Genomic DNA, 25,526 nt, shown 5'->3' on the forward strand with positions numbered 1-25,526 from the left:
TACACAGGTTTCACTCATCACTTGGGTGTAAAGCCTTTTCTCTCCTATCTCAACTGGATCTTCCCAGGATTTCATTTTTCCCTTTCTCTCTGTATGTGTGTGTGATGAAAGGAAAAATGATTCAAGCTCCACAACAAAGACAAGAAGATCCAAATTCACATATTTTTGCAGTGAGAAATTATCTCATGCCCTATGGTTTGTTTTGCTGTTGGATATGTTTAGGAAGGATGGGCTGTGAGTACTGGATAGCGAGTTAGATGGGAGGGGTGGTTGTGGTGGGAGACAAAGAAGGGTCTGCGCAACTCTTTCGCCGAGTTGCTCCCTCTGTGCTATTCCTCCTTCTTTCCCCTGAGTAGCGGGAGGGAAACACAACCCACAGCAGATGCCAACGGACCATGCCAAATGCCAAAGTCCCTTGAGATTGCTCTGTTATACAACAAGGTGACTTCTGACTCACCATGACTAGCACTATGATGGAAATCATTTCTTTGGGACTTATTTCCCAAAATGAGAGGGAATCCTGTGAGCTTCAGCGGGAGCTGGGTTGAGCTCTCAGACCCACTGGCGTGGGTCCAAACCTCACTGTAATCAGTGGAACCGATGTCTATCAGCTTCAGCTGGCTTTGGTTTAAAATCATGGGTTTATTGATGGGAGAACTGCCTTGCAGGCCAGTTTCTGCAGCCAGGAAAGCTGAACAACATGGCTAGCAGTGACCACTTTATCCTAAACCCAGGCCTGCACTCACTTACCTTCCTGGAGGACAGTGTGGAGGAGCAGCAGTCACCCCCATCATACTGGCAGTATGCCCGGTTGTTGATGGTGTCACACCAGCCGTCTGCTTGGAAGGGCTAGAGAAAGGAGTCGTAGATGAAAGGGTTATTCAAAAGTGGAAGGCTCCCCTCAAAAGCAGAGATCCTTGGTCCTCAGCAAGGCCACCATGCACCCCTGATGAGGCAGGGCCTTTTTCCAGGATGCACAGCCCACCTCAAGCCAAGGGCCACCAGAAGATGGTGCTCGCGGGGCAGCAGCTCTGGGATGGGCTTCCTCTGCCCAAGGGAATTGTGCCAGGAAACAAGAAGGCAAATCCACACTGCTCGAGAGTGCCCCGGGCTGAGTGCCACAAGACCCCATCCCACGCAGCACTTCTCCACAGAGCCCAGCACAACCCACCTAGGAGTGAGTTCACCACCTCATCTGCTCGTCCACCTTCTAACACCGTCCTCATGCACTGCCCCTGTAATCCTGCTCTCTGCGTGCTCACTGCCAGGGCAGGGCTCGGTGAGAGGCTGGCCCAGCTCTTCCCTCCATCACCCCTCTTCCCAAAGAGCTTGGCTCTGAGGTTGAGCCTGGTGACCTGGCTTGGGCAGCTAAGAACAGAGAGGCTGTTATGAGGAGCAATGGAGCATCCCTTGGACTATGACAGAGGTTTGGCAAGGTCAGGAGTCTCCCAGAAGCACTTGTGCCCAAGCCAAGCCAACACTGGCAAGTGCTGGTTGCAAGGACTAAGCCTTTTCCAGAATGCTCCTGGTATGGCCCTACCCCAGGGGACATGCCCCCAGATTCCTCTAGGCTCTCCAGTGGAGGCTCTAGCCCAGTCCACAGTGCACGGCTCTGCCAGACCTTGCCAGGTTGGACTGCAAGGCTATTATCTGGTGTCTGGGTGGGAAGACAAGAAGGGATCTTCGAGCACTAGCTCCCTGTAGGCAAAATCCAACTCTGGCATCAGCCTACTGATGAATCAGTGGGGGCCCCACCTGGTACCCTGGGGGTAACAGTGCCCAGCTTGCCCTTGTGCAGCCCAGACAAATGCCCCATCATTAGCAACCTCCTGTACTTTCAGCTGTAATGTGGAAACAGAAAGCTATTCCAAGAGAATAGCTTTCTGACCAGAAATATTAAATGGCACAAACAGCCATTCAGAAATCCACTTTATTTTCTTTTTCTTTCTTTCCTTTTTTTTTTTTTTATGTTTAGTTACATGAGTCATCTGATCAGAGAAGAGAAACAAGCAACTGGAGCTGAGCAGCAGCCAAGTGGGGCTGCGAAACGAGGCCGTGCGACGGGTGCAACCAAACTGAGTGCATGTGGAGCACTTGCAAAAAGCTGTCAGGAACGATCTGCAGCTGAGGTTTATTTATCGCAGATCCACATCAGCCCCGCCAAGCAACAACCGAATGTGCTAACAGAACGGAGAGGCCATTCATTAGCTGGATGATTAGTAATGAAATAATTCTCCCGCTCTGCGCTGGTAGCTACTGGCCCAGCAACCGTGGCCGTCCTCCAGGAGGACTGCTGTCATCAGAGAGGTTCCTGGTGGAAACCTGGCCATCCCTTTGCTCATGAAAGCAGCCGGCCCATTTCACTGGGTCTGGAGGCCCCAGGTGACAACAGGGCTTAGGGAAACATAACCGACCCCAGCCTTTGGTGGCCACTCACCCACAGTGCTGCTGAACCCCATAGCAGCCTGCAGAGAAGTGTCACCGCACTGGGACCGCCCCGCATCGACCGTGCTGAGGCCAGCACGGTGATAACGCCACCAGTTCACACCAGAGACGAGCCCAAACCAGGAAACCAACATGTCTTTTTGTCAGCCCTAGACTGGGCCCCAACACAGCCCTTCTGCTTCCCCCAGCGCAGGGAACAGGCGCGGGGGTTATGGTGAGCTGCTGAGCCCGCTGGCGCTAGCACTGCTGCAGCCACCTACAGCCCCTGGGGCTAACCCGGGCAGCTGAGGAGGGGTTTTCTTTTCGTGGCCCCAGCTGCTCATCCAAGCCTCTTTCCACCCCAGGAACCACTGCACCTGACTTCCCAGGGAATGTGGGCAAACAGCACAGCTGCCAGAAGATGCACGAAGCCCCGAAGCCAAGCCCTCTGCAAAGCTTGCCCTGGTGCTGGCATAAGCCCAGGGAAAGGGGGCTCTGCATGATGGCTCTCACCTCGTGCCTCGCAGAAGTCACCAGCACTCCCAGCCCCTTGGGAAACTTAGGAGGACTGCTGGCATTTCTCCCATGAGGAAACTGAGGAAGAGAGGCAGGGTGGTTGCTGGTTTTGGCCAGCTGAGCCCCACATTGGTTCTCCATGGGGACATCCACCTCTGTTTGAAGCCCAGAGGACCCTGGGGTGCGATTTCACCATGCAATAGGGCACACGCTCCTCGTCTTCTTCCAAAGAAAAGCTCCGGTGGCTCTCAAACGACGGCGAGCAAATGTCTCTGGGCCGAGATGTGGTGGGCTGGGGTGGCGATGCTGGGGCTGGCAGGTGTGGGGACGCAGGCTGGGGTCTGGCTGCTGGCGGGGACGCACTCTGGATGCGATTTGCTTTCGCGGCGGAGTTTTTCCTTGAGCTTTGCTCCATGTGTCATGACTCACTGGCAAAACAACACCTGCTGCTCCTGCAGTTTCCATCTAATTACTGCAGAGGATTGCCGGTCCCGGCTGCACAGGTCTGAAATGATTTCCAGATTGTGTCTTGTGTGCAAGGTGGGGGAGGACAGAGGCAGGGACAGGATGAGCAGGAAGAGGCTCTTGCTTTCTCCCTACACCTATTAGGGCTAATTGCCCCCCTCCCCTCAACCCGCCGGAGCCCGTACCCCACCCTAAACAAATACAGGCTCCTATGGCAACACTTGTTGGGGAAACTTAACAGCTCATGCTCCGAATTACATTGGAAAAACATATGAGGGGAAAATAAGAAATGACTAATTGGACCGGAGGCTCCAGAGAGCCAGGAGCATGGGTTGGGGACCGCCAGCCCTGCTCCTCGCAGCCCCGGGATGGGCTGGGACAGTCTCAGTGCTTACAGGGCTGCAGCAGATCAAGGTGAGCTACCAGGGACGGGCTGGTGAGGAGATGCTGCACCTCTCAGCAGATCCCCAGGGGAGACACCACGAATCCTGTCGCTTTGCCCAAAGAGCCTCCAGCTGGTTTCAGTCTTTGCAAGCAGAAAGAGAAAACTATGGTGCTGCTGGATGCCCTTCATTTACGGGGGCACATCCGTGGGCTTTGGCTTTCCTCTGTCCATACTTGCATCAGTCTCATTGAGGTCTTGCACGAGTCATGGCCAGGGAGGACATGGGCAGTGCAACCAGCTACAAACAGGTGATGCGAGAGAGAAAATCACCGACAGACACCCGCAGCCTGTCTTTGAGCCATGCAGCTCTGCAGGAAGCAATGCCAGCATGGGGTGAAGGGAGGTTGGAGCATGCTGGTGAATCCCAGAAGGACCCGTAAGTGTTTTAGAATGTGACAGGGAGCTGCTCAGCCAGGCTGCGTGCCACCATGAGTCGGGCTATGTCATCCATCTTCTTTGTTCAGACAGGAGCAATGCCAGGACATGTGTTAGCACGTGGAGATCAGCATCTGGCACTGCAGGGCCCGGGCGATGCGCTGCCCTAATAAAAAGAGTAACCATGCATCCAGTGTTTTGCTCACAGCTTTTTCCTCCATCCCTGCAGAGCCCCCAGGGCTGGGGCTGAACTCACTGGCTCTGTCCCCATGGCTGGCTGATCCAAATCTGACTGTGCAGGGAGCCCCAGGGCCACCTCCTTGGCTCTTGCCCCAGTGTCATCGGTGAGGTGGACAGGGTCCAGATGCTTTCTTCAAACCGCCTTATAAGTGAGTTGATTCACTGCAAAAGAGCCTGGAAGGGTGTGACAGGAATGGTGGTGAGCAAGACAGCCGGAGAGGCTGGGTTTGGGGAAGGCAGCGAAGCACGACGGATAAACCACAGATGCCATCAGTACTGCACATATTTTGGTGCTGTGTCACGGGCAGTTGGTCAACAGTATTTCTCAGGAATGCAGGTTTTGCTCTGGTTGAGCAGACCTGAAGCCCCAGTACCTTGCTTTTGGCAATGACCCATTCCAGATGCTTCAGAGGAAGGTTGAAAAAAAGAAAAAAAAAATGCAGCGTGTACCTGGCCAATTATGTACTGCACAGCTCTCCTGCACTGCTGTGGAAAATGCTTGTGATTTCAGTCTGCCCCTAGCTAGAAAAAGCCCAGATCCCCATTTTGGGGGATTAAATCCAGCCTCAATAAGCAAAATGTTTTCCCCCAGCCTCCAGGAGACTGTGCAGGTCCTGGGCTTTGCAGCCATGGTGATCCCATCCAAAGAGGACACGCAGGTCCTCATGTCTGTCACTTTGGGCAGCAGTATTTTTGGCTTCAATGTGGAATGCCTCGGACAATGTACATGCCAGGATGGCCACCTGCCACCCCACAGGTGCCTCTCTGGAAAGCTGTAGCTTTCAAAGCAGCCCCGGAGGAGCATCATTTTGGCATGGGGACCAGCCCTGGAAGAGCTGCTGCTGCTCTCAGCCCCACACCTTGTGCATCGGCTTCGTCATTGCTGCTTCTGCACTTGTGGCACGAGTGCCTCCCAAGGCTTGGGTGGGAAGACTGGAGAAGACCGAAGGGAGATGGTGCAACGAGGGAGACAGGGATGTGACTAAGTGATAAACCTCTACCAGGCACTTGCTCCCCTAGGAGACAGCTGCAGATCTCACAGCATGTATGAGAAAGCTGCTGCAGGGAGGATGGTGAGCACAAGAAGTCTGCACAAGACCTGGGCCCCCATAGTCCCCAGGCAAGGTGCTTCAGAGAGCTCTGCTATTTCAGGATGTCTCTTGGAAGATGTGAAGGGTGCCCAAAGCCTTGTTAAAAAGCTGGTTCACTCAACCCTGCAGTGCATCCACCACCCCACAGTCTTTACTTGGGTCCCCAAAAATTCCCCTGTGGAAAAATCCCTGTCTCCATCCCTTCAGCATCACTCCAAACCGCTGTTCCCTTACAGAAAACACAGGCTGCTTTCAGTCCCTCCAGCCACAGCCACAGCTAAAGGGATGCTCCAGCACAGTGTCCCCAGGACACATCCCTTCCTTGCACACACTGACACTGGTGGGGCAGAGAGCCCGGCAATTCTTGGCTCCCCTGGCTTGCCCAGGGAAGTTGACGGGGAATGCAGACTGTGGGAGGAAATGACAATGTTCATTGTTTGGATTAAATATTTTTCTTGGCCCTCTCTCTGTTGCAGCGTGTCTTTTATTTCATTATTTTTTCTCCCCCCTCCCCGACACCCCAAGCACGCTGACTTTCCCTCTCTCTTTCCTGAGGCTCTCCAGCACGCAAGGAGGAAATCAGCTCCGAAAAACACAGGGAGGGACAGAGAGGGAACAGAGCTGGCTTCTGCTCAAAAGCTTTTTTTGGATGCCTCGCTGCCCTGGGCCACTTCAAACAGCAAGCAAGTGCTACCTGGCCGACTTCACCCAGGGAAAGAGAACTCTAGAGAGGAGAGATCGAGAAATTTGGGAAGAAGCACCTGGGACGAGTGGCTCGAGGAAGAGGAAAGAGAAATTCCTGCAGATCCAGCACTTGACCCAATATTTCTGCACTACCTAGTTTCTGTGCTGCTTTTGAACAGTCACAGCTGTCCCTTGGAGCCACGTGCCCACAGGATGGCTTGCTTGGAGAATTTACAGACCCGCCCCAACACCTCTGACACAGCCAGAAAGCAAAACAGAGAAACACCAGTTGTTTCTGAGTTTGCTGGTGTCTCTGAACCATTCCTTATCAGCACAACGTGCAGGCTGCTTTCATCACCTTCTCAGGTCTTCAGGAAAATCTGCTCCAGTTCTGGCATCCTACGGCCCACGCCTCATAAAGAAAACAGAGGCTGGCTGCTTGAGAAAGAGCACTCCATGTACTCGAAGGAATACTTGAAGGAAGAAGGGATGGGCTGAAAGGAGGCACCCTGCTGTCTGGATTCAGCCTATGTACCATCACTTGGACTGTGGTGCCCAAGGCAAGCAAGTAACTGCTCGGCTCCCAGCAGCCTTGGTAATTTGGAGGTGCTGCAGGCAAAGTGGGTCCCGTGGACATTGGGTTTCCTGCAAACATCTGGGCCCAGGGATGTTTCTTCAGCCCTGACCCTCGCTCCTCAGAGAGCCTGCATCTCAGCAGATGGCAATCTGGAAAGGGCTCTGCACAGCCTACGGGGGCAAGAGGGAAGGAGGGGATGGAAAGGTGGTGTAGGCGTAGGTGAACACCACATGAGAGCAGATCTTTGCCTGAATAAAAGCATCTGTGTCCATTATCTGGTCATGGTGGGCCCCCCTTAGCCTCATCCTTTCTACACCCTGATCTCAGTGCTCACAGAAGATGAGGGGAGGAAGCACCCAGAAGCAGCAGAGAGCAGGCAAGGGGGAGCACAGGGAGATGCTGCACAGAGACAGTGCTCCTGGCAAGCCCAGGGCTCCCCGAGGTGGGCCCCCGCATGCAGGAAGCCTGGGCTTCCCCTGCCACGAGCACCAGCCTGCCGTCCTGCCCTAGCACCTCGCCTGCTGCCCAGCAGGGGATCTCCTGCCAAGCCGTTCGTGCAAAATATGTTGCAGGATAGAACGGGTTATGGAAAACAAGCCCTGAAAACCACAAGGGCCTCCTGACCCACTTGTATCTGGTTTCTGCCAAGTTCTTGTTACAGATCTTAAACAGAAAGAAAAACAATGTACGAGGGATGAAGGAGCTGAAGGGGAATATTCGTGTTGGAAGAGCGTTTTGGCTGGGCTATGCTTGGGGATGTTTGTTTATTATCCAATGCAACTCACTGATTTTTATTTCAGCGGGTGCTTTCAGTGGCTTTCCACTCCTCTGTCTGTGCCCCTGGCTGCGCGAAGGCACTGCAGAGAGCGGGGAGAGTGGGACGGGGGGCTCTGCAACCTGTCCCTTTCACCATGCTCCTGTGTGATTGCTTTGCTTCCCTCTGGTTGCTTTGTCTCTTAAGAAAATGTGATCTCTGTAATCACACTCCACATGTGTGCAGGGGACAAAGGTTCTCTCCTGCTCATACAGCCCTGCCTGGTCCTTTTTGTATCTCTTTAATAAGGATCCTATGTCCACCAATATTTTAAATCCCTTTCTGAACTTAAAGCTACTGCCCACCTCTGCAGCCTCACCTGCCAGCCAGGTTCAGAGTTCAAGGCTCACTGTGTACAAGATATTTTCTTTCACCTGTTTGAAACCCCCTTGCCAGTGCTCCCTAGTTCTGCATCCATCTTACCCAGCACCTCTGTGACTTGGCACACCTCCAGCAGCCTCCTGCTCTCCAAGCTGGAGAGTCCCAGTCTTTTAAGGATGCCTAGCTGTGGCATCCCTCTAATCACTTTGATTGCTTCACTGCATCCTCTGGAGATGTGGAGGCCAACATGGCACACACCAACCAATACGCGAATGTACCAGAGTCTTGGGCAACTCACAGAGTCCTTTCTGATCACCTGGACCACAAGGGCTTGTAGGCTTTGGCAAGACCCCTGAGGCAACAGCAGTCACACAGCCTCTTGTTTGCTTACAAAAAGAGCAGTAGGATCCTCTCCCCATTTTCAAAGCCAGGTGGCAGGCAGAGGAAGAGTGCAGACTGGATAAAAGAGTCACAAAATGCTCCCATGGGGATGGGAAATGAGGTAGTGGTGATATGAGCAGGATGAGAGGGTGACTTTAAATTCTGGCCCCGCTGAAGTACCTGGTTGCTCCAGAGAGTCTCCTTGAAGACAGTAGGTCACCTGCAGTCCTCACTGCCCTAAGCACCAGGAGAGCAGAAGCAGGTCTCTCTCGGAGCACAGCATCCCACCAGCATCATGCTCCTGCCTGGTTTCCTGAGCTGAGCTTTGCCATGGCATAAAATCAGAGTCCTGGGGGTCTGAGAACACAGGGGGTCCCACTGATGGTGAGGACACCCCAGCAGGGTGCCACACCCCATCTCCCATCGCTTTAATGCACGGTGGGACCCTGATTTTAGATGAGACTTCCCAACGTCCCTATTGAATGCATTCTCAAAGGGGTTAATTGTGGCTGACAAATGCTGGCCACAGGCCACGGACATGCCAAGGGAGGGTTTTATGCATAGCGGTGAGAAGGGCCAAGGATCCTTCAGGGTCCTCGGCTACCTGTTGGGTCACGAGCCGCGGTAACAGCTTGCAGCCAGAACCATGCTTTGATCCCTAACTCCTAATTGCCTCTGCAATTACTCAGGAAAACCACGAAAGAGAGAACAGCTTAGCATTTTACGATCGTGATAACACGGTCGGCAGCATGCACAAGGGCAGCGAGACCTTGTCCTCGTGTGGCGAAGACCTGAGAAGGCCCCAGCAGCTCGGCCTGCCGGCACCCATCGCACCAGGCGGCCATCTTGTGGCCAAGCCTCCAGGCGTGCCCTAGCCAAGCCAGCCTCAGGCAGAGCCCCCCAGCCTTCCCCTTGGCTGTCACCCTCTGCCTTTCCCCCCAAATGGCACCTACTGCAATTAAAACTACAGTTAACCCTTTGCTGCCCTCACGCAACGGTGAAACAGAGCCGGGGGTGAGGTCAGCATGTTTCAGGAGGTCTTGGCTGTCTGTGTCTGCTCGATCACCGCGAGAGCAGCCCATGTTCCTCTGAGCAGGATGGTGGCGGTGGCTCCATCCTGTGAGTAATGCTGAGTAAACAGGGTGATGATAAAATAAGTGACCTTTTCTACCAGAACCACAGTATAAAAAGAGAGGAGTCCCTATGGTGGGAGAAATCGGGGTGCAGAGCTGGTGAGTAGCATGGACTGGAAGATGCTCTCCTCTCAGAGATGTGGCAAATACTGGCCACACTCATGCACGGACTGAGCACAGCACCAGGCCCAGGGTGGGGAGGAGAGCCTTCTCTCCTCCTCCTCCACCCAGCCACAAGCCCCCTCCTCTCTCCCCCCAAGTGCTGCCATCTGTTTTTCTACTGATGGCAGGGGATGAGATGTTCCACTGGCCCTCGAGAGGTGAAGTGCGCTCAGCACTAACTTGTATTCCTGACGAGCTCCTGGAAGGCTTTGCATCCCGAACTACGTGCCTCCGCGCCGCGGGGATGGGGAACTTGGCAAGGTGCAGCGAGAGACCGGGAGGCAGATGGACGACCAGATTAAATGGAAAGAGAAAGGAGGTGGGGAGAGGAGCGAGAGGGATGAGCAGGCAGGCTGGTCTCGCCGACAGAGTTTGAGAATGATGAGCGAGCATCCCTCTGATGCCACTGCACGGTGACTTGAAATTTCCAGCAGGAGATGGGTGAAGTGGGGCCAGGTGGGTTGAGCCTGGGCTTGGTGGCTGCTGCCATGCCCCAGCCTGAAGTGAGTCCTCCAGGGAGAGGCTGAACAGCAGGCAGGAGGCCTGCATTCCTCCCGGGTAGGGCTGCTCCCCTAGCTGAGGTGGCCGGATGAGAATGCTTCCTCACCCAACGTGCTCTCTGACGTCAATGGAGAGACAATGACATCTCCGAGGGGTGACCTGGACCTGAAGGGACCTGCACAGGCCCCTGGAACAGCAGTTGGCTGCTCAGTGGAGAGCAGAGGCTGGGCTCCTAAAGGAGGTACCCCTGGTGAGGGATTGCTGTGAAATGAGGAGGAATCTGGGACTAAGGTGGCCTGCACAGCTAGCAAGTCAAAGCTGAACCATGTCAGACCCAAGAGAAGCTAAAAAAGCAGAACATTTCTTGTGCAGGCAAATGAAGCAGACACAAAAATAAGGGATGGGGAGGGAGGTGTCATGCAGCAAAACCAGATTAATGGGTTGTATGCCATCCCTACCCTACTCTTGCCATCTGATGTCCCCACATCCCACAAGAATTTGGCCCCAAGTGAAATGACCTCCAAGATCTGCAGGGCTTTTGGTCACAAGGATGGAGGCAGGAGAAGAAGAGCAGTGAGGCGATGTGGGTGCAAGCAAGCACAGATGAGGTGGGAATGATGTTCAGGGCATTTCCCCTGGTCAGATGAGGGGACTGGTAACACCTCTCTTCTCCCCAGTGCCAAATAGACCCCAGAGAAATACTTTGAATGAGACAGTTTTGGTAATAGTTGTGCTTTGCGGCAATATAATGACTACTATAAATCCCATGTTAAAAAATAAAATAAAAGAGAGTTGTCTAGCAAGACTTAATGACCTGCAAGATTGTGGAAGAAAACCCAATGAAAAGAGTAATCAAAGACATGAGAAGGGAGGAGAAGAACAGGGACGAGGCGACTGTGAGCTGTTTCTGAAAGGAAAGCATGAGGGCAAAAGAAACAATCTGAAGGATGAATCTTCATTAGTATTGCAGTGAGTGACTGTGACCTTAAAAATAGTCCTGGGCTGATGAAATTGCTAACAAGGAAGAAGACATTGTTCCACAGAGGAGGATCAGGTTATCTGACAAATAGTTAGATGACCTGGAGAACTAGGGAGAGAAACAGGATGACATTCGCTTGTGTAAAATTGAAGGGCAAGCTCTTATACTGATAGTAAAACATCTGCTGTTAGCTTGGAGCTCATCAGTTGGAAACAAAGGATGCAGAGAAAGATCTGGGTGTACTTGCTGACCTCAGGATCTCTCTGAGCTGCCAGACTGATGCAACTGCAGAAATGACAGCTATGTTCCTGGGTCCTATCAAACAAGAGATTTCCTGCACACAAAGGCTTTCTTGCAGGGCTTTGGTGAGATCTCAGCGGGAAGAGTATGTACTGCTTGGTCATTCCTGTTGAAAGAATAATTGAAAACAGAGAAGGTGTAGAAAAGTATACAATTGGAAAGATGAGAGTAGACCCTTTTTTTGCTCTTAGGACACTGCAAGATTTTGGCTTGCTTGTTATAGCTGTAGCTATAACTTTTGTCTGGGATTGCTTTCTAAAAGTAAATGGCGATGACAAGCATCCAGGAACAGAAAGAGCTTGTGTTGGCCACAAGAATGTTTAGGTGGCTGACGAGAAGACAGAGACCTGGTGTGAGATTCAGGTAGTTGGTCCCTCTCTCTCACACACACACAAACAGGCTGGCATTTTTCCATCATCCTTTATGGGACCTCTTGCTGAAGACACAGACCAAAGGTGAGGTGCAGAACCATCCTGCTCAAATACATTGCCCCAGAGCCAAGCTGAAAGGCATGCTATAGAAAGACACGGAGCTCCCAAGACACTGGATCCACCACCAAGCCATGGTACTCGACCATCCAATGCCTCTCTAGCACACAACAGCCTATTCCCCTAAGCTAGTAGCCCATGGGTTACAGGAGAGACACAGCACAACAATCAGGTTTGGGAAGTAACTACTGCATGTCCTGTTGAGCACAACATTTCCTCCCTAGGGACGTGCCCCCTGCAGCACTGAGGCTGTATGGTCACACATGGTCGTATATGCTGCCCCTTCTCCTGTAATTCAGCCGACAAAGAGCTGAGCTAGGCAGAATCAGTGAGCAAAACCGATCATTTGCATTGAAATGAATGCATCCAAAAAAAAAAAAAAACCAGCAAAACCCAAAGCTATTTTTGGTGTGCAGACTTCATTTACATTTTCCTTTTTGGTAAAAATCCCAAATTTTCAGCATACAACATTCCAAATCTGCCCCCCCCTTTTTTTTTTTACCCTCAATCATAATAACAAATAGTGCTCGACAAAGACTGCCTATTTTTCATTTCCTCTGCGAACTGACTCCAGGCTGCCTATGATTTTCTCCTGCCTGGTAATTATTCAAAACGAAATGAGCGGCTAACCAATTTCTGCAAGGAATTCTTTGTCTGCAGATTCTTGGGGAGCGGTTTGTTTTGCACACACGACGTTGGAAATCCTCCTTGTTTTGGTTGGACGCGTGAGTCACACCGGGCTTTTCTGGACCCATATTACTCCAGAACTGCAGTTCTGGTTAAGGAAATATTCAGGCTTGGAGTCAGCGTGCACATTTTGGGGATACCCCTTGCCAGTGAAATCCTTTTTGCTAGAATTTTCTTCCCGGGCTGGCCAAGAAGAGCGTGAGGAAGGAAACGCAGTCTGAAGCCCTGGCCCCGCTCTGCAGCGGAGCGGCACGCTGCAGGCTCACCCCAGCATCGCCCCAGCTGCTGAAACGCCAGGACATCACTGTGCCCCGCGCCAGCTCGTTGCAGACCCCACCTTGTCCCTGCAGGTCCTGCAGATGGGGGAAGGCATCTCACCTCTGGTCCCTTCATCTCTAGGAATCCACTCTGCTGGCCCAGACCTGGCTGTGGGCTGGCAGAGCCCGGAGAGCCAGGAGTCACACCTGAGAGCCTGTGGTATCTGGAAACTTCTGGCTGATTTCCCACTAATGCTCAGTGTGCCTGGGGAGTTTCCTCCACCCTCTCTGGTGCCCGTGGTAGCTCTGAAAACCCAGAGTGCTTCCACCACGCGCTGCCAAGTGTGCTTGCTCTGGTCTCCTGCTTGGCCTGCGAGCCCTGGCCCCATGTGGAGCAAGCGCGTGGTGAAGGGTCCCGGCCGCGACTCACCTCACACGACTGGATGCAGTGAATGCCGGAGGGGTCTGGGTACCATCGCAGCCTGCCCGTGCATACGATGTGCTGAGGAGGAGAGGAGAAAACAGCAGTTAGAGGAGGTGGCAGAGGGAGGGCAGCCACCACGACCGCCTCCTGGGGGCGTAGGGGTTCCCTCGACATCACGGGCAGAGCAGCAGCATCACCCCCGAGCCCTCCCTTCACCTCTTGAAACCCAGCAAACCCAAGGTAGCACCAGCTTCACCCACACAGCAGGGCACGTTGCTCAAAACAGAGGCTAGATAAATAGATATGTGGGTATATGTATATATACATATATATGCCCAACAGGGAGAGGACAAGGGGAGATGGCAGGGATCTCCAGGGAACTGGGTTTGGCTGGCAGCACTATGCCACGGTGGCCACCAGCCAAGCTGGGAAGAAGCCATGCGTGGCCACCACAGACAGGAGCCCTCCGTTCATCTCATTGCACCGAGCTGGATTTAGCAGCTTCTCGCCCAGCCAGCGGTTGCTGGATGCCGGCATCAATTCGCCCATTGAGTCCTGCTCAGGCTCCAAGAGCCGTGTCCCCAGGGCTGCGGGGGGGGGGACACCTGAGGACCCACCTCCCCGAACTTGGCCGGGTCTGGATACACCAGGCTCACGTTCACCCCCGCCGTTGAGGTCATTGCTGGTATTTACGAGGCTTGAATTTAGCTGCTGCAGCCAACTGGACACAAGAGCAAGATGCAGAGGTCTCGGTTTCATCTGACTGGAACGCTCCATCCCCGTAATTCAGAAGGGGGTTGTTGGGAGCACACATGATTATATGGGGGAAGAAAAGCCCCACCACACAGACAATTTCCTCCTTGTAAAGCTCAGGCAGGCTTTGAAATCTGAGGCCCCATAAAACGAGAGCTGGCCTGTGAAAGTGTCCTAGGATGCCCTCCATAGCACAGGAGCTGCACGGACGGGCACGTATGTCTTCCCCCAGCCTGGCTCTGGCATCTGCAGGATGCACGGCAGCACGGGATGGGGCACCTCTGCCCGGGTCTGTGCTTTAGCAGCAGGTTTGGATGTGCCTGGGGAAGGGCAAGGTATCTGCAGGCTGCCTGGTGGCATCTCTATCTGCTTCATGTACCATCCTGGGCTTCTGTTGTGTTTCTCAGCTCCATCCTGCACCAGGAAGCCTCCAGTTCAACCTGATGTGTTGCCAGGAGCAAAGCTGGTCCAGAGTACCAGTGTCCTCAGGGTCCTCAGCCAGGGCAGAGAAGGCAGACTCAGAAATAGCTGCAATCAGATTGGGCAGAGAAGCCCAGGATGGCCAATTCCTGCTCATCCCAAAAGACGCTTGAATCCCAGCCCCACTGGGACATTTCATACGTGGTTGCTGCACGCCTTGAACAAATCCCCAAACCTGCTTGGCAGTGGGATGCGATGGATCAGTGCTGAAAACCACCGGTGCTGCCCCTCGTGCGGGTTGTTGCATCGTCCCCGTCACCTGGGGAGCCTGGCAGCCCCTGGGAACACAAGCCCGGCAGGAGGGCTGGGAGGTGTAAAGGGGAACAAGGCAGAGAGGAAAACAAGGCTGCTGGCAAGGGGCAGCGCCGCTGCTTAAAATAACGCCTTTCTTCCCTGCTCCAAACTGCCTCCCTTGCACGAGAACCAGCGGCCAAGCCACCCGCTGCCTCCTTCCAAGGCTCGTGCTCCGCAGTCCCACACGCCACGGGCGTCCTCGCCCCCGGCAGCGACGTGCTGCGGGTCTGCTGCTTCGAGGTGAGGCAGGGCAGCGCCCGCAGACACGGAGCGGGGATGATGCTGGGCCCCCGGGAGGAGGGCGCAGCGCCTGCATGGGGGCGCCGGCTCCGGGGAAGGCTGTTTGCTTTTCTTTGTTCCACCTCCTTCCTTCTGCATCTCGGTTTTATTTTAAGAAATATTACCCCGGCGGAGCTGCTTTTTGGGAAAGTCGTGCTGTCGAGATCCAAACTATGCGAGCTATTTGAGCTGTTTTGCCTACAGAATGAGTAAGGGCTGGGGAGGGAGAGGGGAGCGGGCGGCCAGCGGGTCCTGGCAGCAGGAGCCACCTTCCAGCTGACGGCGATGCCTCCTCCCCAGCACGGAGACGCCTTCCCGGGGCTGCTTCGCCGCTGCCAGGTGAGGGGGGACCGGGGCTTGCACCCTGCCCAGTGCCAGGGGCGGCTTTTGCTCCGTGCTCAATCCTCCCAGTGCCTTGGCTGACAGTAACAGCCAGATTCAGGCATGCGGTGTGTCCCAAAAGTCAGCGGGATTCCTGCCTTTAGCTTCCTTCGCGGAGGCATCCTGCAAGTCCTGGAAAGCTCACTCGAGAGCCGATGGCTTACGCTGAGCTTTGGTTTCGGAGAGCAGGAGGCTGTGCAGTAGCATCCTCAGCCTGGGCACGGGTGAGCCTGAATAGCCACACGCATTCATCGCCCAGCTGCTCCTCCACTGCCACACCAATTTACCCAGAAGGGCTCAAGATGGGCAAAGGAAAGCGCTGGTATGGAAAAGCACCAGATGCAGAGGAGGGAGGACAGATTTGGCCACACGATAAATATTTTGAGGGCCCCACCTACGTGGCTAATGAACCCCCTGCTACAGGGACGCCACCTCCCCACGTACCTGGACTCTGGTGGGCTGCAGACGGTGATCCATAGTCTCAGCAGTTACATTTTCAGGCAGTATGACGGGGTCGCTGGGCGGTATAATACAGGAGGGTGTGCACACAGCACCTGCGGAAGGAGAGACAGCCGTGAGGGCTTCCAGCAAGAACCAGGCAGTGGCGTGTTACAGGCGGGCACCAGGTCCGAACCTGCGGGCTCCTGCACTGTGGGTGTGAAGGTGACCCTTAGTCCCCCAGCACTTGACAATTCCTTCCCCAAATCCTGACTTATAGAAGAGCCTACTGGAGTTTTCTGATGGCTGATTTACCTCTCCTGAATGAGATAAGAATTGAACGTGCCCTAAGAGACAGATCCAAGCCCTGATGGCAGGACGTGGGATCCAGCAGGAAAACACAACTGGCCTGGATGTTATGGGATGTTTGTTCACATGTCAAGAAGCACCTCTCATAGTTTTTCTACCACACCTTCCTATGACCCAGGAGGAAAAGAAAAGAAAAAAAAACTGTAAAAAAGCCACCCTAGAAAACCAGGTGGGTCCCAGCCCTATTCCCAGCTTCACATCAGGTCTGTCTGAAGCTCAGCCTCAGCCCTGCCTCAGCCAATTTTGCTCAGACCCTGGTTGTGCCCAAATGTCCTATCCAGCAGGATGCTAGATGGGATGTAACGGCTGTGACTGAGCATTGCAGCTGAAAAGCGACTGAGTCTTGGAGAAAGAAATGGATGATGTGGTCCCTCGTCTGGTGAAAGTGCCCTGTTACACACAATTGTCACTCCAGCTTTTATCTAGGGCCTGCCTCATTAACCCTGCAAATGTCAGCAGTCATAACAAGGGCAGAGACCGCGGGGGGGAGTGAAGGGCTGGAGGGTGGGAAAAACACTGCAGAGGGCTGGGCTTGCCCTAGGGACGAGTCCTTGCTCCTTCTGAAGAAACGCTTACAGAGTTTTAGCTTCAGTCTTGCCCATGAACACAACCAGGCTATGCACAGGGTTAAAGCCACCCACAGGCTCTGCGTTCAGAAAGGGGACAGAAGAGAAAACATTTCCATGGATTTAGTGGGGATTGGCACACGGAGAGGAGTCACCGTGACCTTCCAGCTAGCTCTCCGGGAGGGCTGACTCGACACGGGGTTTGCGTTTATGCTTAGCTTTTGCCTGCTCTCACCTATGCCGTGCCCCTGCTCGCACTTGTACTCCACCAGGTTCAGCTCCGGGGGCGGCGGGCAGGTGCCCTGCAGGCTCTCACACAGCGTGAACTCCTCCGTCCACGAGCCCTCCTTGGTGCAGATGATGGGAACCTGGAAAGCAGAGGGGCAGCGGCCCTTTGGTGGCACCCAAGCGCCGAGCCCTGCTGTTTTGAGGTGCTCTGAAGCCCAACGCCTGGCCGATCTCCCCCTGCCCCCGTCACTCACCCGCATGCCCGGCGGCTCGCAGTTCAGCACGCACTGGCTGTCCAGCTCGAAGCCCTGGGTGCAGTTGTACATGCCCTCAAAGACCGGCGGGGGTGGCTCACACACCACGGGGACGCAGTGCCCCTCTTCCCACTGCCCGCTTTCCAGGCACTGGATCTTCAGGAACTTCCTGGGGAGACACAGGTGGAAAGCTGGGCTGCAGCCTCCCAAAACGCATCCCTTCTCTCTCGGCCACGCTGGGCATCCTGCAGAGGCAGGAGCAGCCTGGATGCCCCTCCTTGGTTCTCAAACCCCCAAGCGTGGGGCTTTGCCATGCCATTCCCCAGCACAACCCATGCTCAGCCAGGATCTTCCTTTCCCCTCGCACCGGTTTAGGAGTCCCGGACACTTCTCATGCTCCCCACCATCTTTTGCAGCACCTCTAAATGCTCTCTCCCTGCCCTGCAGCCCCTGCGGGTACGTGCGCCGCGTTGCCTTGTCCTGCCGCCAGTAGCTGCATATTTTGCTCGGAGGAGCGAGCCTCCCCCAGTAAATCCTGCTGGCCCGTGCCCAGCTCCTCCTGAGGCTCCTCTTTGTACGTCGGCCAGAGCTGTCAATCCCGCTCTCGCCGAGGAGCTGCCACACCGGAGCAGACCAACACCATCTTGTGCTGCTGAAACAGCCCCAGCGAGAACATCTTGCCAAAAAGATGATGAAAAAGAAAAGGAGCAAAAGGCCAGAAGCGGAGCCCACCCACTTCTCCGTCTCCTCTCCTTGGCAGCAATACAGGTGTCGCATCGTCTGCAGAGGGACATGAAAACCCCCCGGGAGTCTTTGGGCGAGCTGGGGACACATCGCCGCTGCCCAACAATGACACGTGGCTTTTGACAGCGCTGATGAGCTTCACCCTGAGCTGATTGCAGGTCCTTAATGAGACTCTTCCCCCTCTGTAACAGGCTCCCATCACTTTCCACCAGATGCCTGCTCCGGCTGCTAGCCTCTGCCTGCTCCCCCTGTGGGTGCCAGCAGGCAGGGCTCCAGGCGTTTGTAGCGCACCGCAGGTACGCAGAGGGGATTTGGTGTCTCCTCTGCTGCCCAGTGCTGGGCTGGAGAAACCCCCGGGGGAGGCACTAAATTGTCCCTTGTTCACCACCTGGGTGCCCCCGCTGCACAGTGCAGGGTCACGCAGCCTGGAGCGGCGAGGGGACAGTGCCCATGCCCTGCCACCAGAGCGGGAGGCAACGGGCTTGGTGATGTCCCTATGAGCCCACGGAGCAGAGGGGGGTCAACCTGCCCTTCACACGTCCATGCAAGCACCCTTCAGAGTATGCTACGAACACCCCAGGACCCTAGGCAGGACCATGCTGTGGACAGAGAAATGCGCTCTCTAGCCCCAGAGCATGTCTGGTTGACCCCAAAGGCGGTGTGCACATTTCTGCAATCCCAAGCTTTCAGAGAGTCCCCTTGTCCCTTCAGGAATCAGAGACCTGTTTTTTTTTGTTTGTTTTGTTTTGTTTTGTTTTCCTAGAGATTTCATACAAGTGATAGACGTTTCCTGCTCTGACAAACACAGGCTCCAACCAGTAACAAGGAGAAGGCACAGGAGGGGATGGGACACGGCAGGGCCCCCAGAGCTCTGCCCAAAACCTCCCCACCAGACCACGCCGGGAACATGGGCTGCCACGGCGTGGGCATCCCAGCAGTGAGTGGTCCTGCAAAGCCCTCCTGAGACCAGTAGCCTCGAATTGACAGAAGGAAACTGAAACCACATCAGATTTTGGAAGGGTGATGGGGAGAAACATCTCTAGATCCCATCATGGACATCTGCAGCTTCAGCCCACTGGTAATTTCATATTCCCAGTTGCTGCCCTTTCCCCTAGGATGATGCTCACTGCTTTTCAAAGACGTCCCCATCAGTCCTGCTCCTCTGAACACTTTGCCCACCTTTGAAGGCCAGCGAAGGCACGTACTGCGGGGCACTGATGTGCATCGGAGGGTTGGCTCCTCACGCAGCTGTTTCCCCTCCTTGCATTGCCCAGCAGGCAGGGAGTAAATCCGAGCAGAGGAGGCTTTTCGTGCACGGCTGCACCACAGCCACGCAGGAGGTCAAAGCGATGGCTTTGGGGCAAGAGCTGCAAACCGGTGGTGCAAAGCCTCTGGCACCGAGCAAAAAACCTTCACAAAGCAGAAGCACACCCGGCCACCTGATATATAACTGATGCAGCCACTGCACGTCACTGTTGCTCTTCTGAATCACATCTTCCACATAGCAGTGGAGGCCCTTCAGCGAGGACCTGGGGAAGGGCTGGGGAGAAGGCACCCCACGGCCCCTCGCGTGGCTACGCACTGTGGTTTGCAGCCCCATTGCCTTCTCTGGGGCTCCTGATCTTGATGCGGTGCTGGTCCCAGCTTCTCCCTGTCCCCCCCCCTGCATCCCCTCCAGACCTGGGCCAAGAGCCTGCCTTGCTCTGGAGGCTCGCCCCACCACGAGCCTCCGCGCCACAAACTTCAAAACTGGGTGGCCTGGGCTGACCCCAGGGCAGAAGGTGACGCGGGGACCACTGCCGGGCGTGTGAAGTGGGCAGTTTGTATTCAGGCACGGAGAAGGGAAGGGAGAGGCTTTAAAAAATAAATAAAATTGTAAAAAAAAAAAAAAAAAAAAAAAAACAACTTGTAGCAGCTTGAAGTTTCCAGACCCCCTGACTTCTTCTGATCTGGGTTAGCGGCATTTCTCGAGGATTAACGAGGAAGCCAGGAAAATCGGAGTCAACGCTTCCCCCTCCAACTGGGCAATCCAACGTCTGATGGGGAAAGGAGGCAGGGGAGACGCCTGAGGCCAGCGAGGGCTGTGCCTGACGTGAAGGCATGAGCTTCGTCGAGCTCCAGGAGCTGAGAGCACAGGGGCCTGGCCAGAATCCAGCCCTGGGCTGGGGTCCACCACGCAGGAACGGTGATAAATGAGCCCAAAGCCCACCTCATCTCCCAGGGCAGGAGACCGATGGCTTCAAAAAGGAGAGGGGAGGAAGGAGGGAGATTTGCCGGTAAATTAGAAGAAAGCAATGCCGTCCTGTAGGACCTGTGCTGCTTTCCACCCCTCGCTCCAAACAGCCTGGGCAACCCGGGCTGTAAATCTTCATCAGAGGCCTGAGAGGTGGAAATGACACGGGAGCCCAGTTGACAGCCTGTGTTTTCTTTACCTGGCTTTTTGGCTCTCTCCACTGCCTGCGTGTTTGCCTTTTATCTGGAAGGGGCCAGATGTGGGCAGGGGAAGCAGGAGCCCCACACCTTTGTACCCACCACAGATGTGCAATGGCCCCGTGCCCTGCTAAGCTGCGATGCTCCGGGGTTGGGCTGTCCTGCTCTGCCCGCTGAGGTCCTTCTGATGCGCTTCCAGCCCTCAGGCTGCTAACTTCTTCCAGGCCGTGTTCTCCTCCACCTCCTCTTCCTCTCCATCAGCCCGCCTTGGCCTTTGAACAGGGCAGGGGGGTGGAGGGGCTGACATCCCCGCGGGAGCTTGTCAGGGGGCTGGGCTGTCTCATGGCTCCCGTGATCTCCGGTGAGGGGCCGTTTGTTCCTTGCTCACTGACACATCTCCTGGTCACGCTGGCCAGCCTCTCGCCTCTGCCCTTTCAGGAGTAGCCCCAGGAAGGGGTAACAGCGAGGGAGGGAGCAAGCAGGAGCAGGAAACGAACCACCAGGTGTGGTGGTGCTGCCATTGGACAGACACTGCCCAGAAACAGAGACCTCCCATCACAAAGCATCGCTGCACATGTAAAGTTCCCCTACTTCTGTTATTTGGGGGTCAAGTGTGAAAGAGAAATCAGCGTGCTGGAAACTAGGCTGTCACCTGGGCTCTCCAGCCTGAAAGCAGATCTCCTTTAGAAAGAGCTGAAGAAGCTTCCACCCTTTGTGTCAGCCCCATCAGTTAAACAATCCTTCCAGCAGAAAGGCAGCAAATCTCTGGCAGGATTTTGCTTACACAGTCAGTGTTTCCTCAGGGATCCCTTGTTGATTGAGCACAAATTTGTGAAGGGCTTTTCCTCACCCAAGTTAACAGATAAGAGCATCTTCTCTGAGCCTACGTATTTCTTTATACTCTTTCTCTTCCACCTATGCTATGGGAAATGAACTTCAAAAGACTGCAGAAGCCTTCTAAGCATCCTTGTGTGAGTGCCTGCCCCTGCAGTAACATTCAACTAACAAAACAGAAGTGAGGAAATCACACGAGCATCTGTGTCCAAGAGCATCTCAACTGGGACAGAGACAGCTGGATCCCAGCCGGGCTCAGGAAGGTGGGGACCATCGCCCTACAATCTTAGGGGCAAGGCTCAGGGCTTGGAGCCCCAGTCCGGGTGTAGCAGCCATGGTGTTCTGCACGGTGTGTGGAAGGGAAAGGCACTGAAGAAGGCTGGTTAGAAGCTGCAGTCATGCTTTCTTGTGCCCACCAACACCTGTACAGCACCAAATCTTTTACGAGGCTGGTTCTTGCTGGGTTGATGGATGATGGGGAGACAACAGCCCAAGAACTCAGATTGCTGAACCCAGAAAGAGCCCAGAGAGATCTCAGGACACCCCAAAACCTGATGTCTGAGTCATCAGCTGAAACCCTACTCCCTCACCAGCACATCAGGAGCTTGCACCCCACCAGTGCCAACCCCTTCCAGAGCTCCCCATTGCCTTCTCTGACAACTCCATTCTCCAAAAATGTCCCTGAACAGAGAGCAACCCCGCTGGCAGCTCTGATGGTCTGCCTGCCAGGCCTGAAATGCCAGAAGGATTTCCAGCAACCTAGTACTGGCCCACGTACTGACTAGTAGCTGCTGCTCGCTGCACGTGCCAAGGGGCTTGCACTAAGGCTGAGTGCATACGCAAAGCTCCAGATGAAACAGTGCTCAGACACTTCCAGGGAGAGGTTTTTGCTTTGAATCAGGCCACTCACAGAGCAGTTAATCTACATGAGAAAGCAACAGATTTTCTGCTTCTGTTAATTTTTTTTTTTTTTTTGCTTGCTGTAATAGGATCGTGCCCTACCATCAAAGATATTGGGTGAGTTAGTAGTAATGATAATAGCAAATGTGAAAGCGCTATCTCGACATCCTTTGCTATGAAAACATAAACTATTTCATGTGATTTTCCTTGACTTGACTTACAGGCTGTTCAGGCCTGTAGGGAAGTCCCATACATCAGAGGAGCGTTGGGGTCTCCCAGAGGGCATTGTTTTCCCCAGTGCTTGTGGCAGCATGGGTGAGACAGCCTAACTGTGCAAGCTGTGTTGATCTGATTGCACGTCCAGTGCCTGAATGCCACAGGCATCCAAGCTGTTCCACGGTTTGCAAAGCAGTCCATGTGACCGTAGCCATAATCGTAATTTGCTCAGCTCCCCCTGGCCCAAGAAATCCTCCTAACACTGTGAAAAGCTGTTTACAGAAACCACTTCCTTCATTACTAGGCAAGAAATTTGGCAACTGCTTCCCAGTGCACAACAACCCTACCCCAGAGCTAAGTAGAGCTGAAGTCTGCATCCAATTAAAACTGGAAGGGGGCATTAAACAATTAGCACGTAATTACTTGATTTGGGCTAGCACCAAGACTCTGGGGAGGACCTCGCCTGTGCCAGGGAATCTGTAGTGACCAGACCCAACAGGGACTTCAGCTGGAGGTATCGCAGACAAAATGCTGCTCTACCCACCAGCATCATGTTATTGGCCCAGCACAGTGCTAGTGAATCACCAGGAATTTTTCCCTGAAGCACTGGGAAAATCTTCTCCAACTGAAATACAAATGTTTGAGATTAAATTTAGCCAAGACATGCAGGGGGTAAAATGTTAACCCTGACAGAAGGCTGTCATTTGTTGCAACTAAAACAGGTCACGGCGCTGGGTTTGTTGCTTTGAGGAAAGGCAGCAGCTCCAGGAGTCTTCTAGCATCTTGGTATGTCATTAGCTAATTACCTGAGAGCCTGCACACACTTCTGCACGTGCTTCATTTTCAGCAAGTGACAAGTGCTTTGAGGTGTGTGGGACAACTCGTGCTTTAGGTTAAGGCACTTAACGTACACGTGCTCAACAGCAGCTTACATCTCGTTCCCACCTGCTGTGACCTACATTAGGGGAATGCCTCTCACATTTGAGGAAATAAGCATGACCAGAGCGAGCTGCTCTGCCTCGTGTCTATCCCAGCAGCCAAAGCAGGGCTTCACTACAGGCAGTGTACCATGGCCTGTCCTCCTCCTCCAAGCTGGAAAGAGGGGAGGCAGGGAAGAGTGGTGGCAGACCCACCAGAGACTTACTTTTTCGGTTTGCCTGCTGCGTTCTCGGCCACGTGGTATCCAGGTTTGCACTTGTAGCGGCAGACGGAGCCCACGTCGTGGTTACCCTGCAGGCACCGCGGGACCAGGAGCTTGGCGTTGGCCACCGCGGGAGGCGCATCACACTCCAGCTTGCAGTAGGCTTCGGGGAGCGACCAGAGACCGTCCTCCAGGCAGGTCAGCCACTGGTTCATTCCTGGCACCAAGAGAGAAGCAGCGCGTTTGGGTTCAAAATTCCTCTTGTTAGAGTGGGTATGGACACGAAGGGAAGCAATAAATTGGAAGACCATGGGCTAGTTGGACAGCTAGGGGCTGGAGAAGCAATTTTGTTTCTGCACATCTTCCCCCAACTCTCCCTTAAATTCCCCTCTCTGGTGATACCTCAGGAGAGCCGTCAGTGGGCTGGGGGCTTTGTGTATGACAGCCTCTCTCTCATATTTATTTCAGCTCAACTTCAGTCTCCCTGGGTGCTTTCTGCAGCTTGTCCAACACCTGCCCTTACAAGCCATCTCGCCCCATGCCATGTGTACAGCACAAGATGGGAAGTGCCAGCAGGACAGATGCAGGAGCCCTACCTCGTGTAACTGGGAATCCTGACCTCAGAGTTGACAGGGAACCGAGCATCACTTTGTTTTTATAGGATCACCGCTCTGCCTACAGCTGCTCTTGGACAAGGGCAAGACCGTGGCTCCGCTCAGCGCTTGCGTTCCCGATGGGCCGGTGCTCCCGGCGGCAAGGCGTATGGGTTGTCCCCACCTCCAAGTGCCGTGGCAGGAGCCATGCAGCCATGCGATCCCTTCCCTGCCTGTTCTTAGCATTTATTAGCACTGAGAGGCTGCCCATAAGGACGCCAGCCTTCGGGGAGTACAAGCAGCAGACACGTTCCTGCCTCGACAGCTCGGCAGAGACAGCTGGACCTCTCCGAGTCTACTCGCGCGCCTCGACAGCCTTGGCTGAGCACCACCAGGACTTGTGTCAGCTGCTGGAAGCCACCCAGGGCACTCCACGGATGGGACACCTCCCGCCAAGGGAGCCCGTGGCAAACCTCCCATTGACTTCAACAGGAACAAGAGGAGGCTGTTAGGGAAATATCAGCTTCAAGCCCTGCCCTCAGTTGACCCACCAAAGGCAATGGCATGGCTTTGTGCAGAATTTGGTCTGTCGAATTGTCATTTGTGCACTACCCTTTGATCAGCTCACGCTGGGATCTGCCGGCGTCCCTCCTGTCATGAAATGAGACCTTAATTCCCTGCAGTTTTTGCTCCGTAGATTTAACTAAAAAAACAGTAAATGATTTTCATACGTTTCAGCTATAAATGTCGCCATAAAATAGGGCACCCATTAAAATGATTTGTTGTATGTGATTGTTTGGAGCAAAGGCGCTGGTGGAAACTCACATAAAGTCCCAATGCTTGAAGCTGTCAAGGCAATTACCCACGAAATCCCATCCAGCTCAGCCTTGTATAGACAGGAACAGTAGCTCTCTTTCTCCGACTTGGCTTAAAAACATTCCTGTGGGTATTGATGGAGTCGGCAGAATGAAAGCCAGGCCATGGCGTGTCTGGAGGACTGCTGTGTGTCTGGGTGGTGCACATCTCCGAGACTGCTCTGCAGCTGTGGGCATCAGTCTCTACGGCTTTATAAGGCCCCAGGCTTCCTGAACCATATGCTTTCCCACAGCCACCAGCCCATTTTTGGCTCTCTGAAGTCCTCCCTGTTTGTCTGCACTGGATCCCTACACTTCTCGCCTCCCTCATCCCCATAACACCGGAGCCTGCCAGACCTCACCAGCTCTCAGAAGAAGACATCCCAACACCCTGAGGGGGATGGATATGGGTCGCCAGCCAGGGGGTGAGCATCAGAGGGAGCATCCCCACACCATGGTGTCCCTGCTCAAGAGGGATGGATGCCCACCATGTAGGGAGGTCTCCCAA

General features: G+C 54.2%; 1 protein-coding gene across 3 annotated transcripts in view; it reads right to left on the minus strand.

The window, feature by feature from the left end:
• Positions 1-25,526, minus strand: part of PAPPA2 (pappalysin 2) — a gene marked incomplete at its 5' end in the record, with an annotated part of 83,135 nt that overhangs the window by 9,241 nt on the left and 48,368 nt on the right. For all 3 annotated transcript variants that reach the window (XM_083846842.1, XM_083846841.1, XM_083846840.1), the window contains 6 exons: positions 751-849; positions 13,271-13,342; positions 15,896-16,005; positions 17,060-17,192; positions 17,307-17,475; positions 23,575-23,788. In XM_083846842.1, coding sequence (XP_083702968.1) covers positions 751-849; positions 13,271-13,342; positions 15,896-16,005; positions 17,060-17,192; positions 17,307-17,475; positions 23,575-23,788 — 797 coding nt within the window. The remainder of the gene's footprint in view (positions 1-750; positions 850-13,270; positions 13,343-15,895; positions 16,006-17,059; positions 17,193-17,306; positions 17,476-23,574; positions 23,789-25,526) is intronic.

Source organism: Anser anser (assembly GCF_964211835.1).
Source record: "Anser anser genome assembly, chromosome: 8".
Taxonomy (NCBI): domain Eukaryota; kingdom Metazoa; phylum Chordata; class Aves; order Anseriformes; family Anatidae; genus Anser; species Anser anser.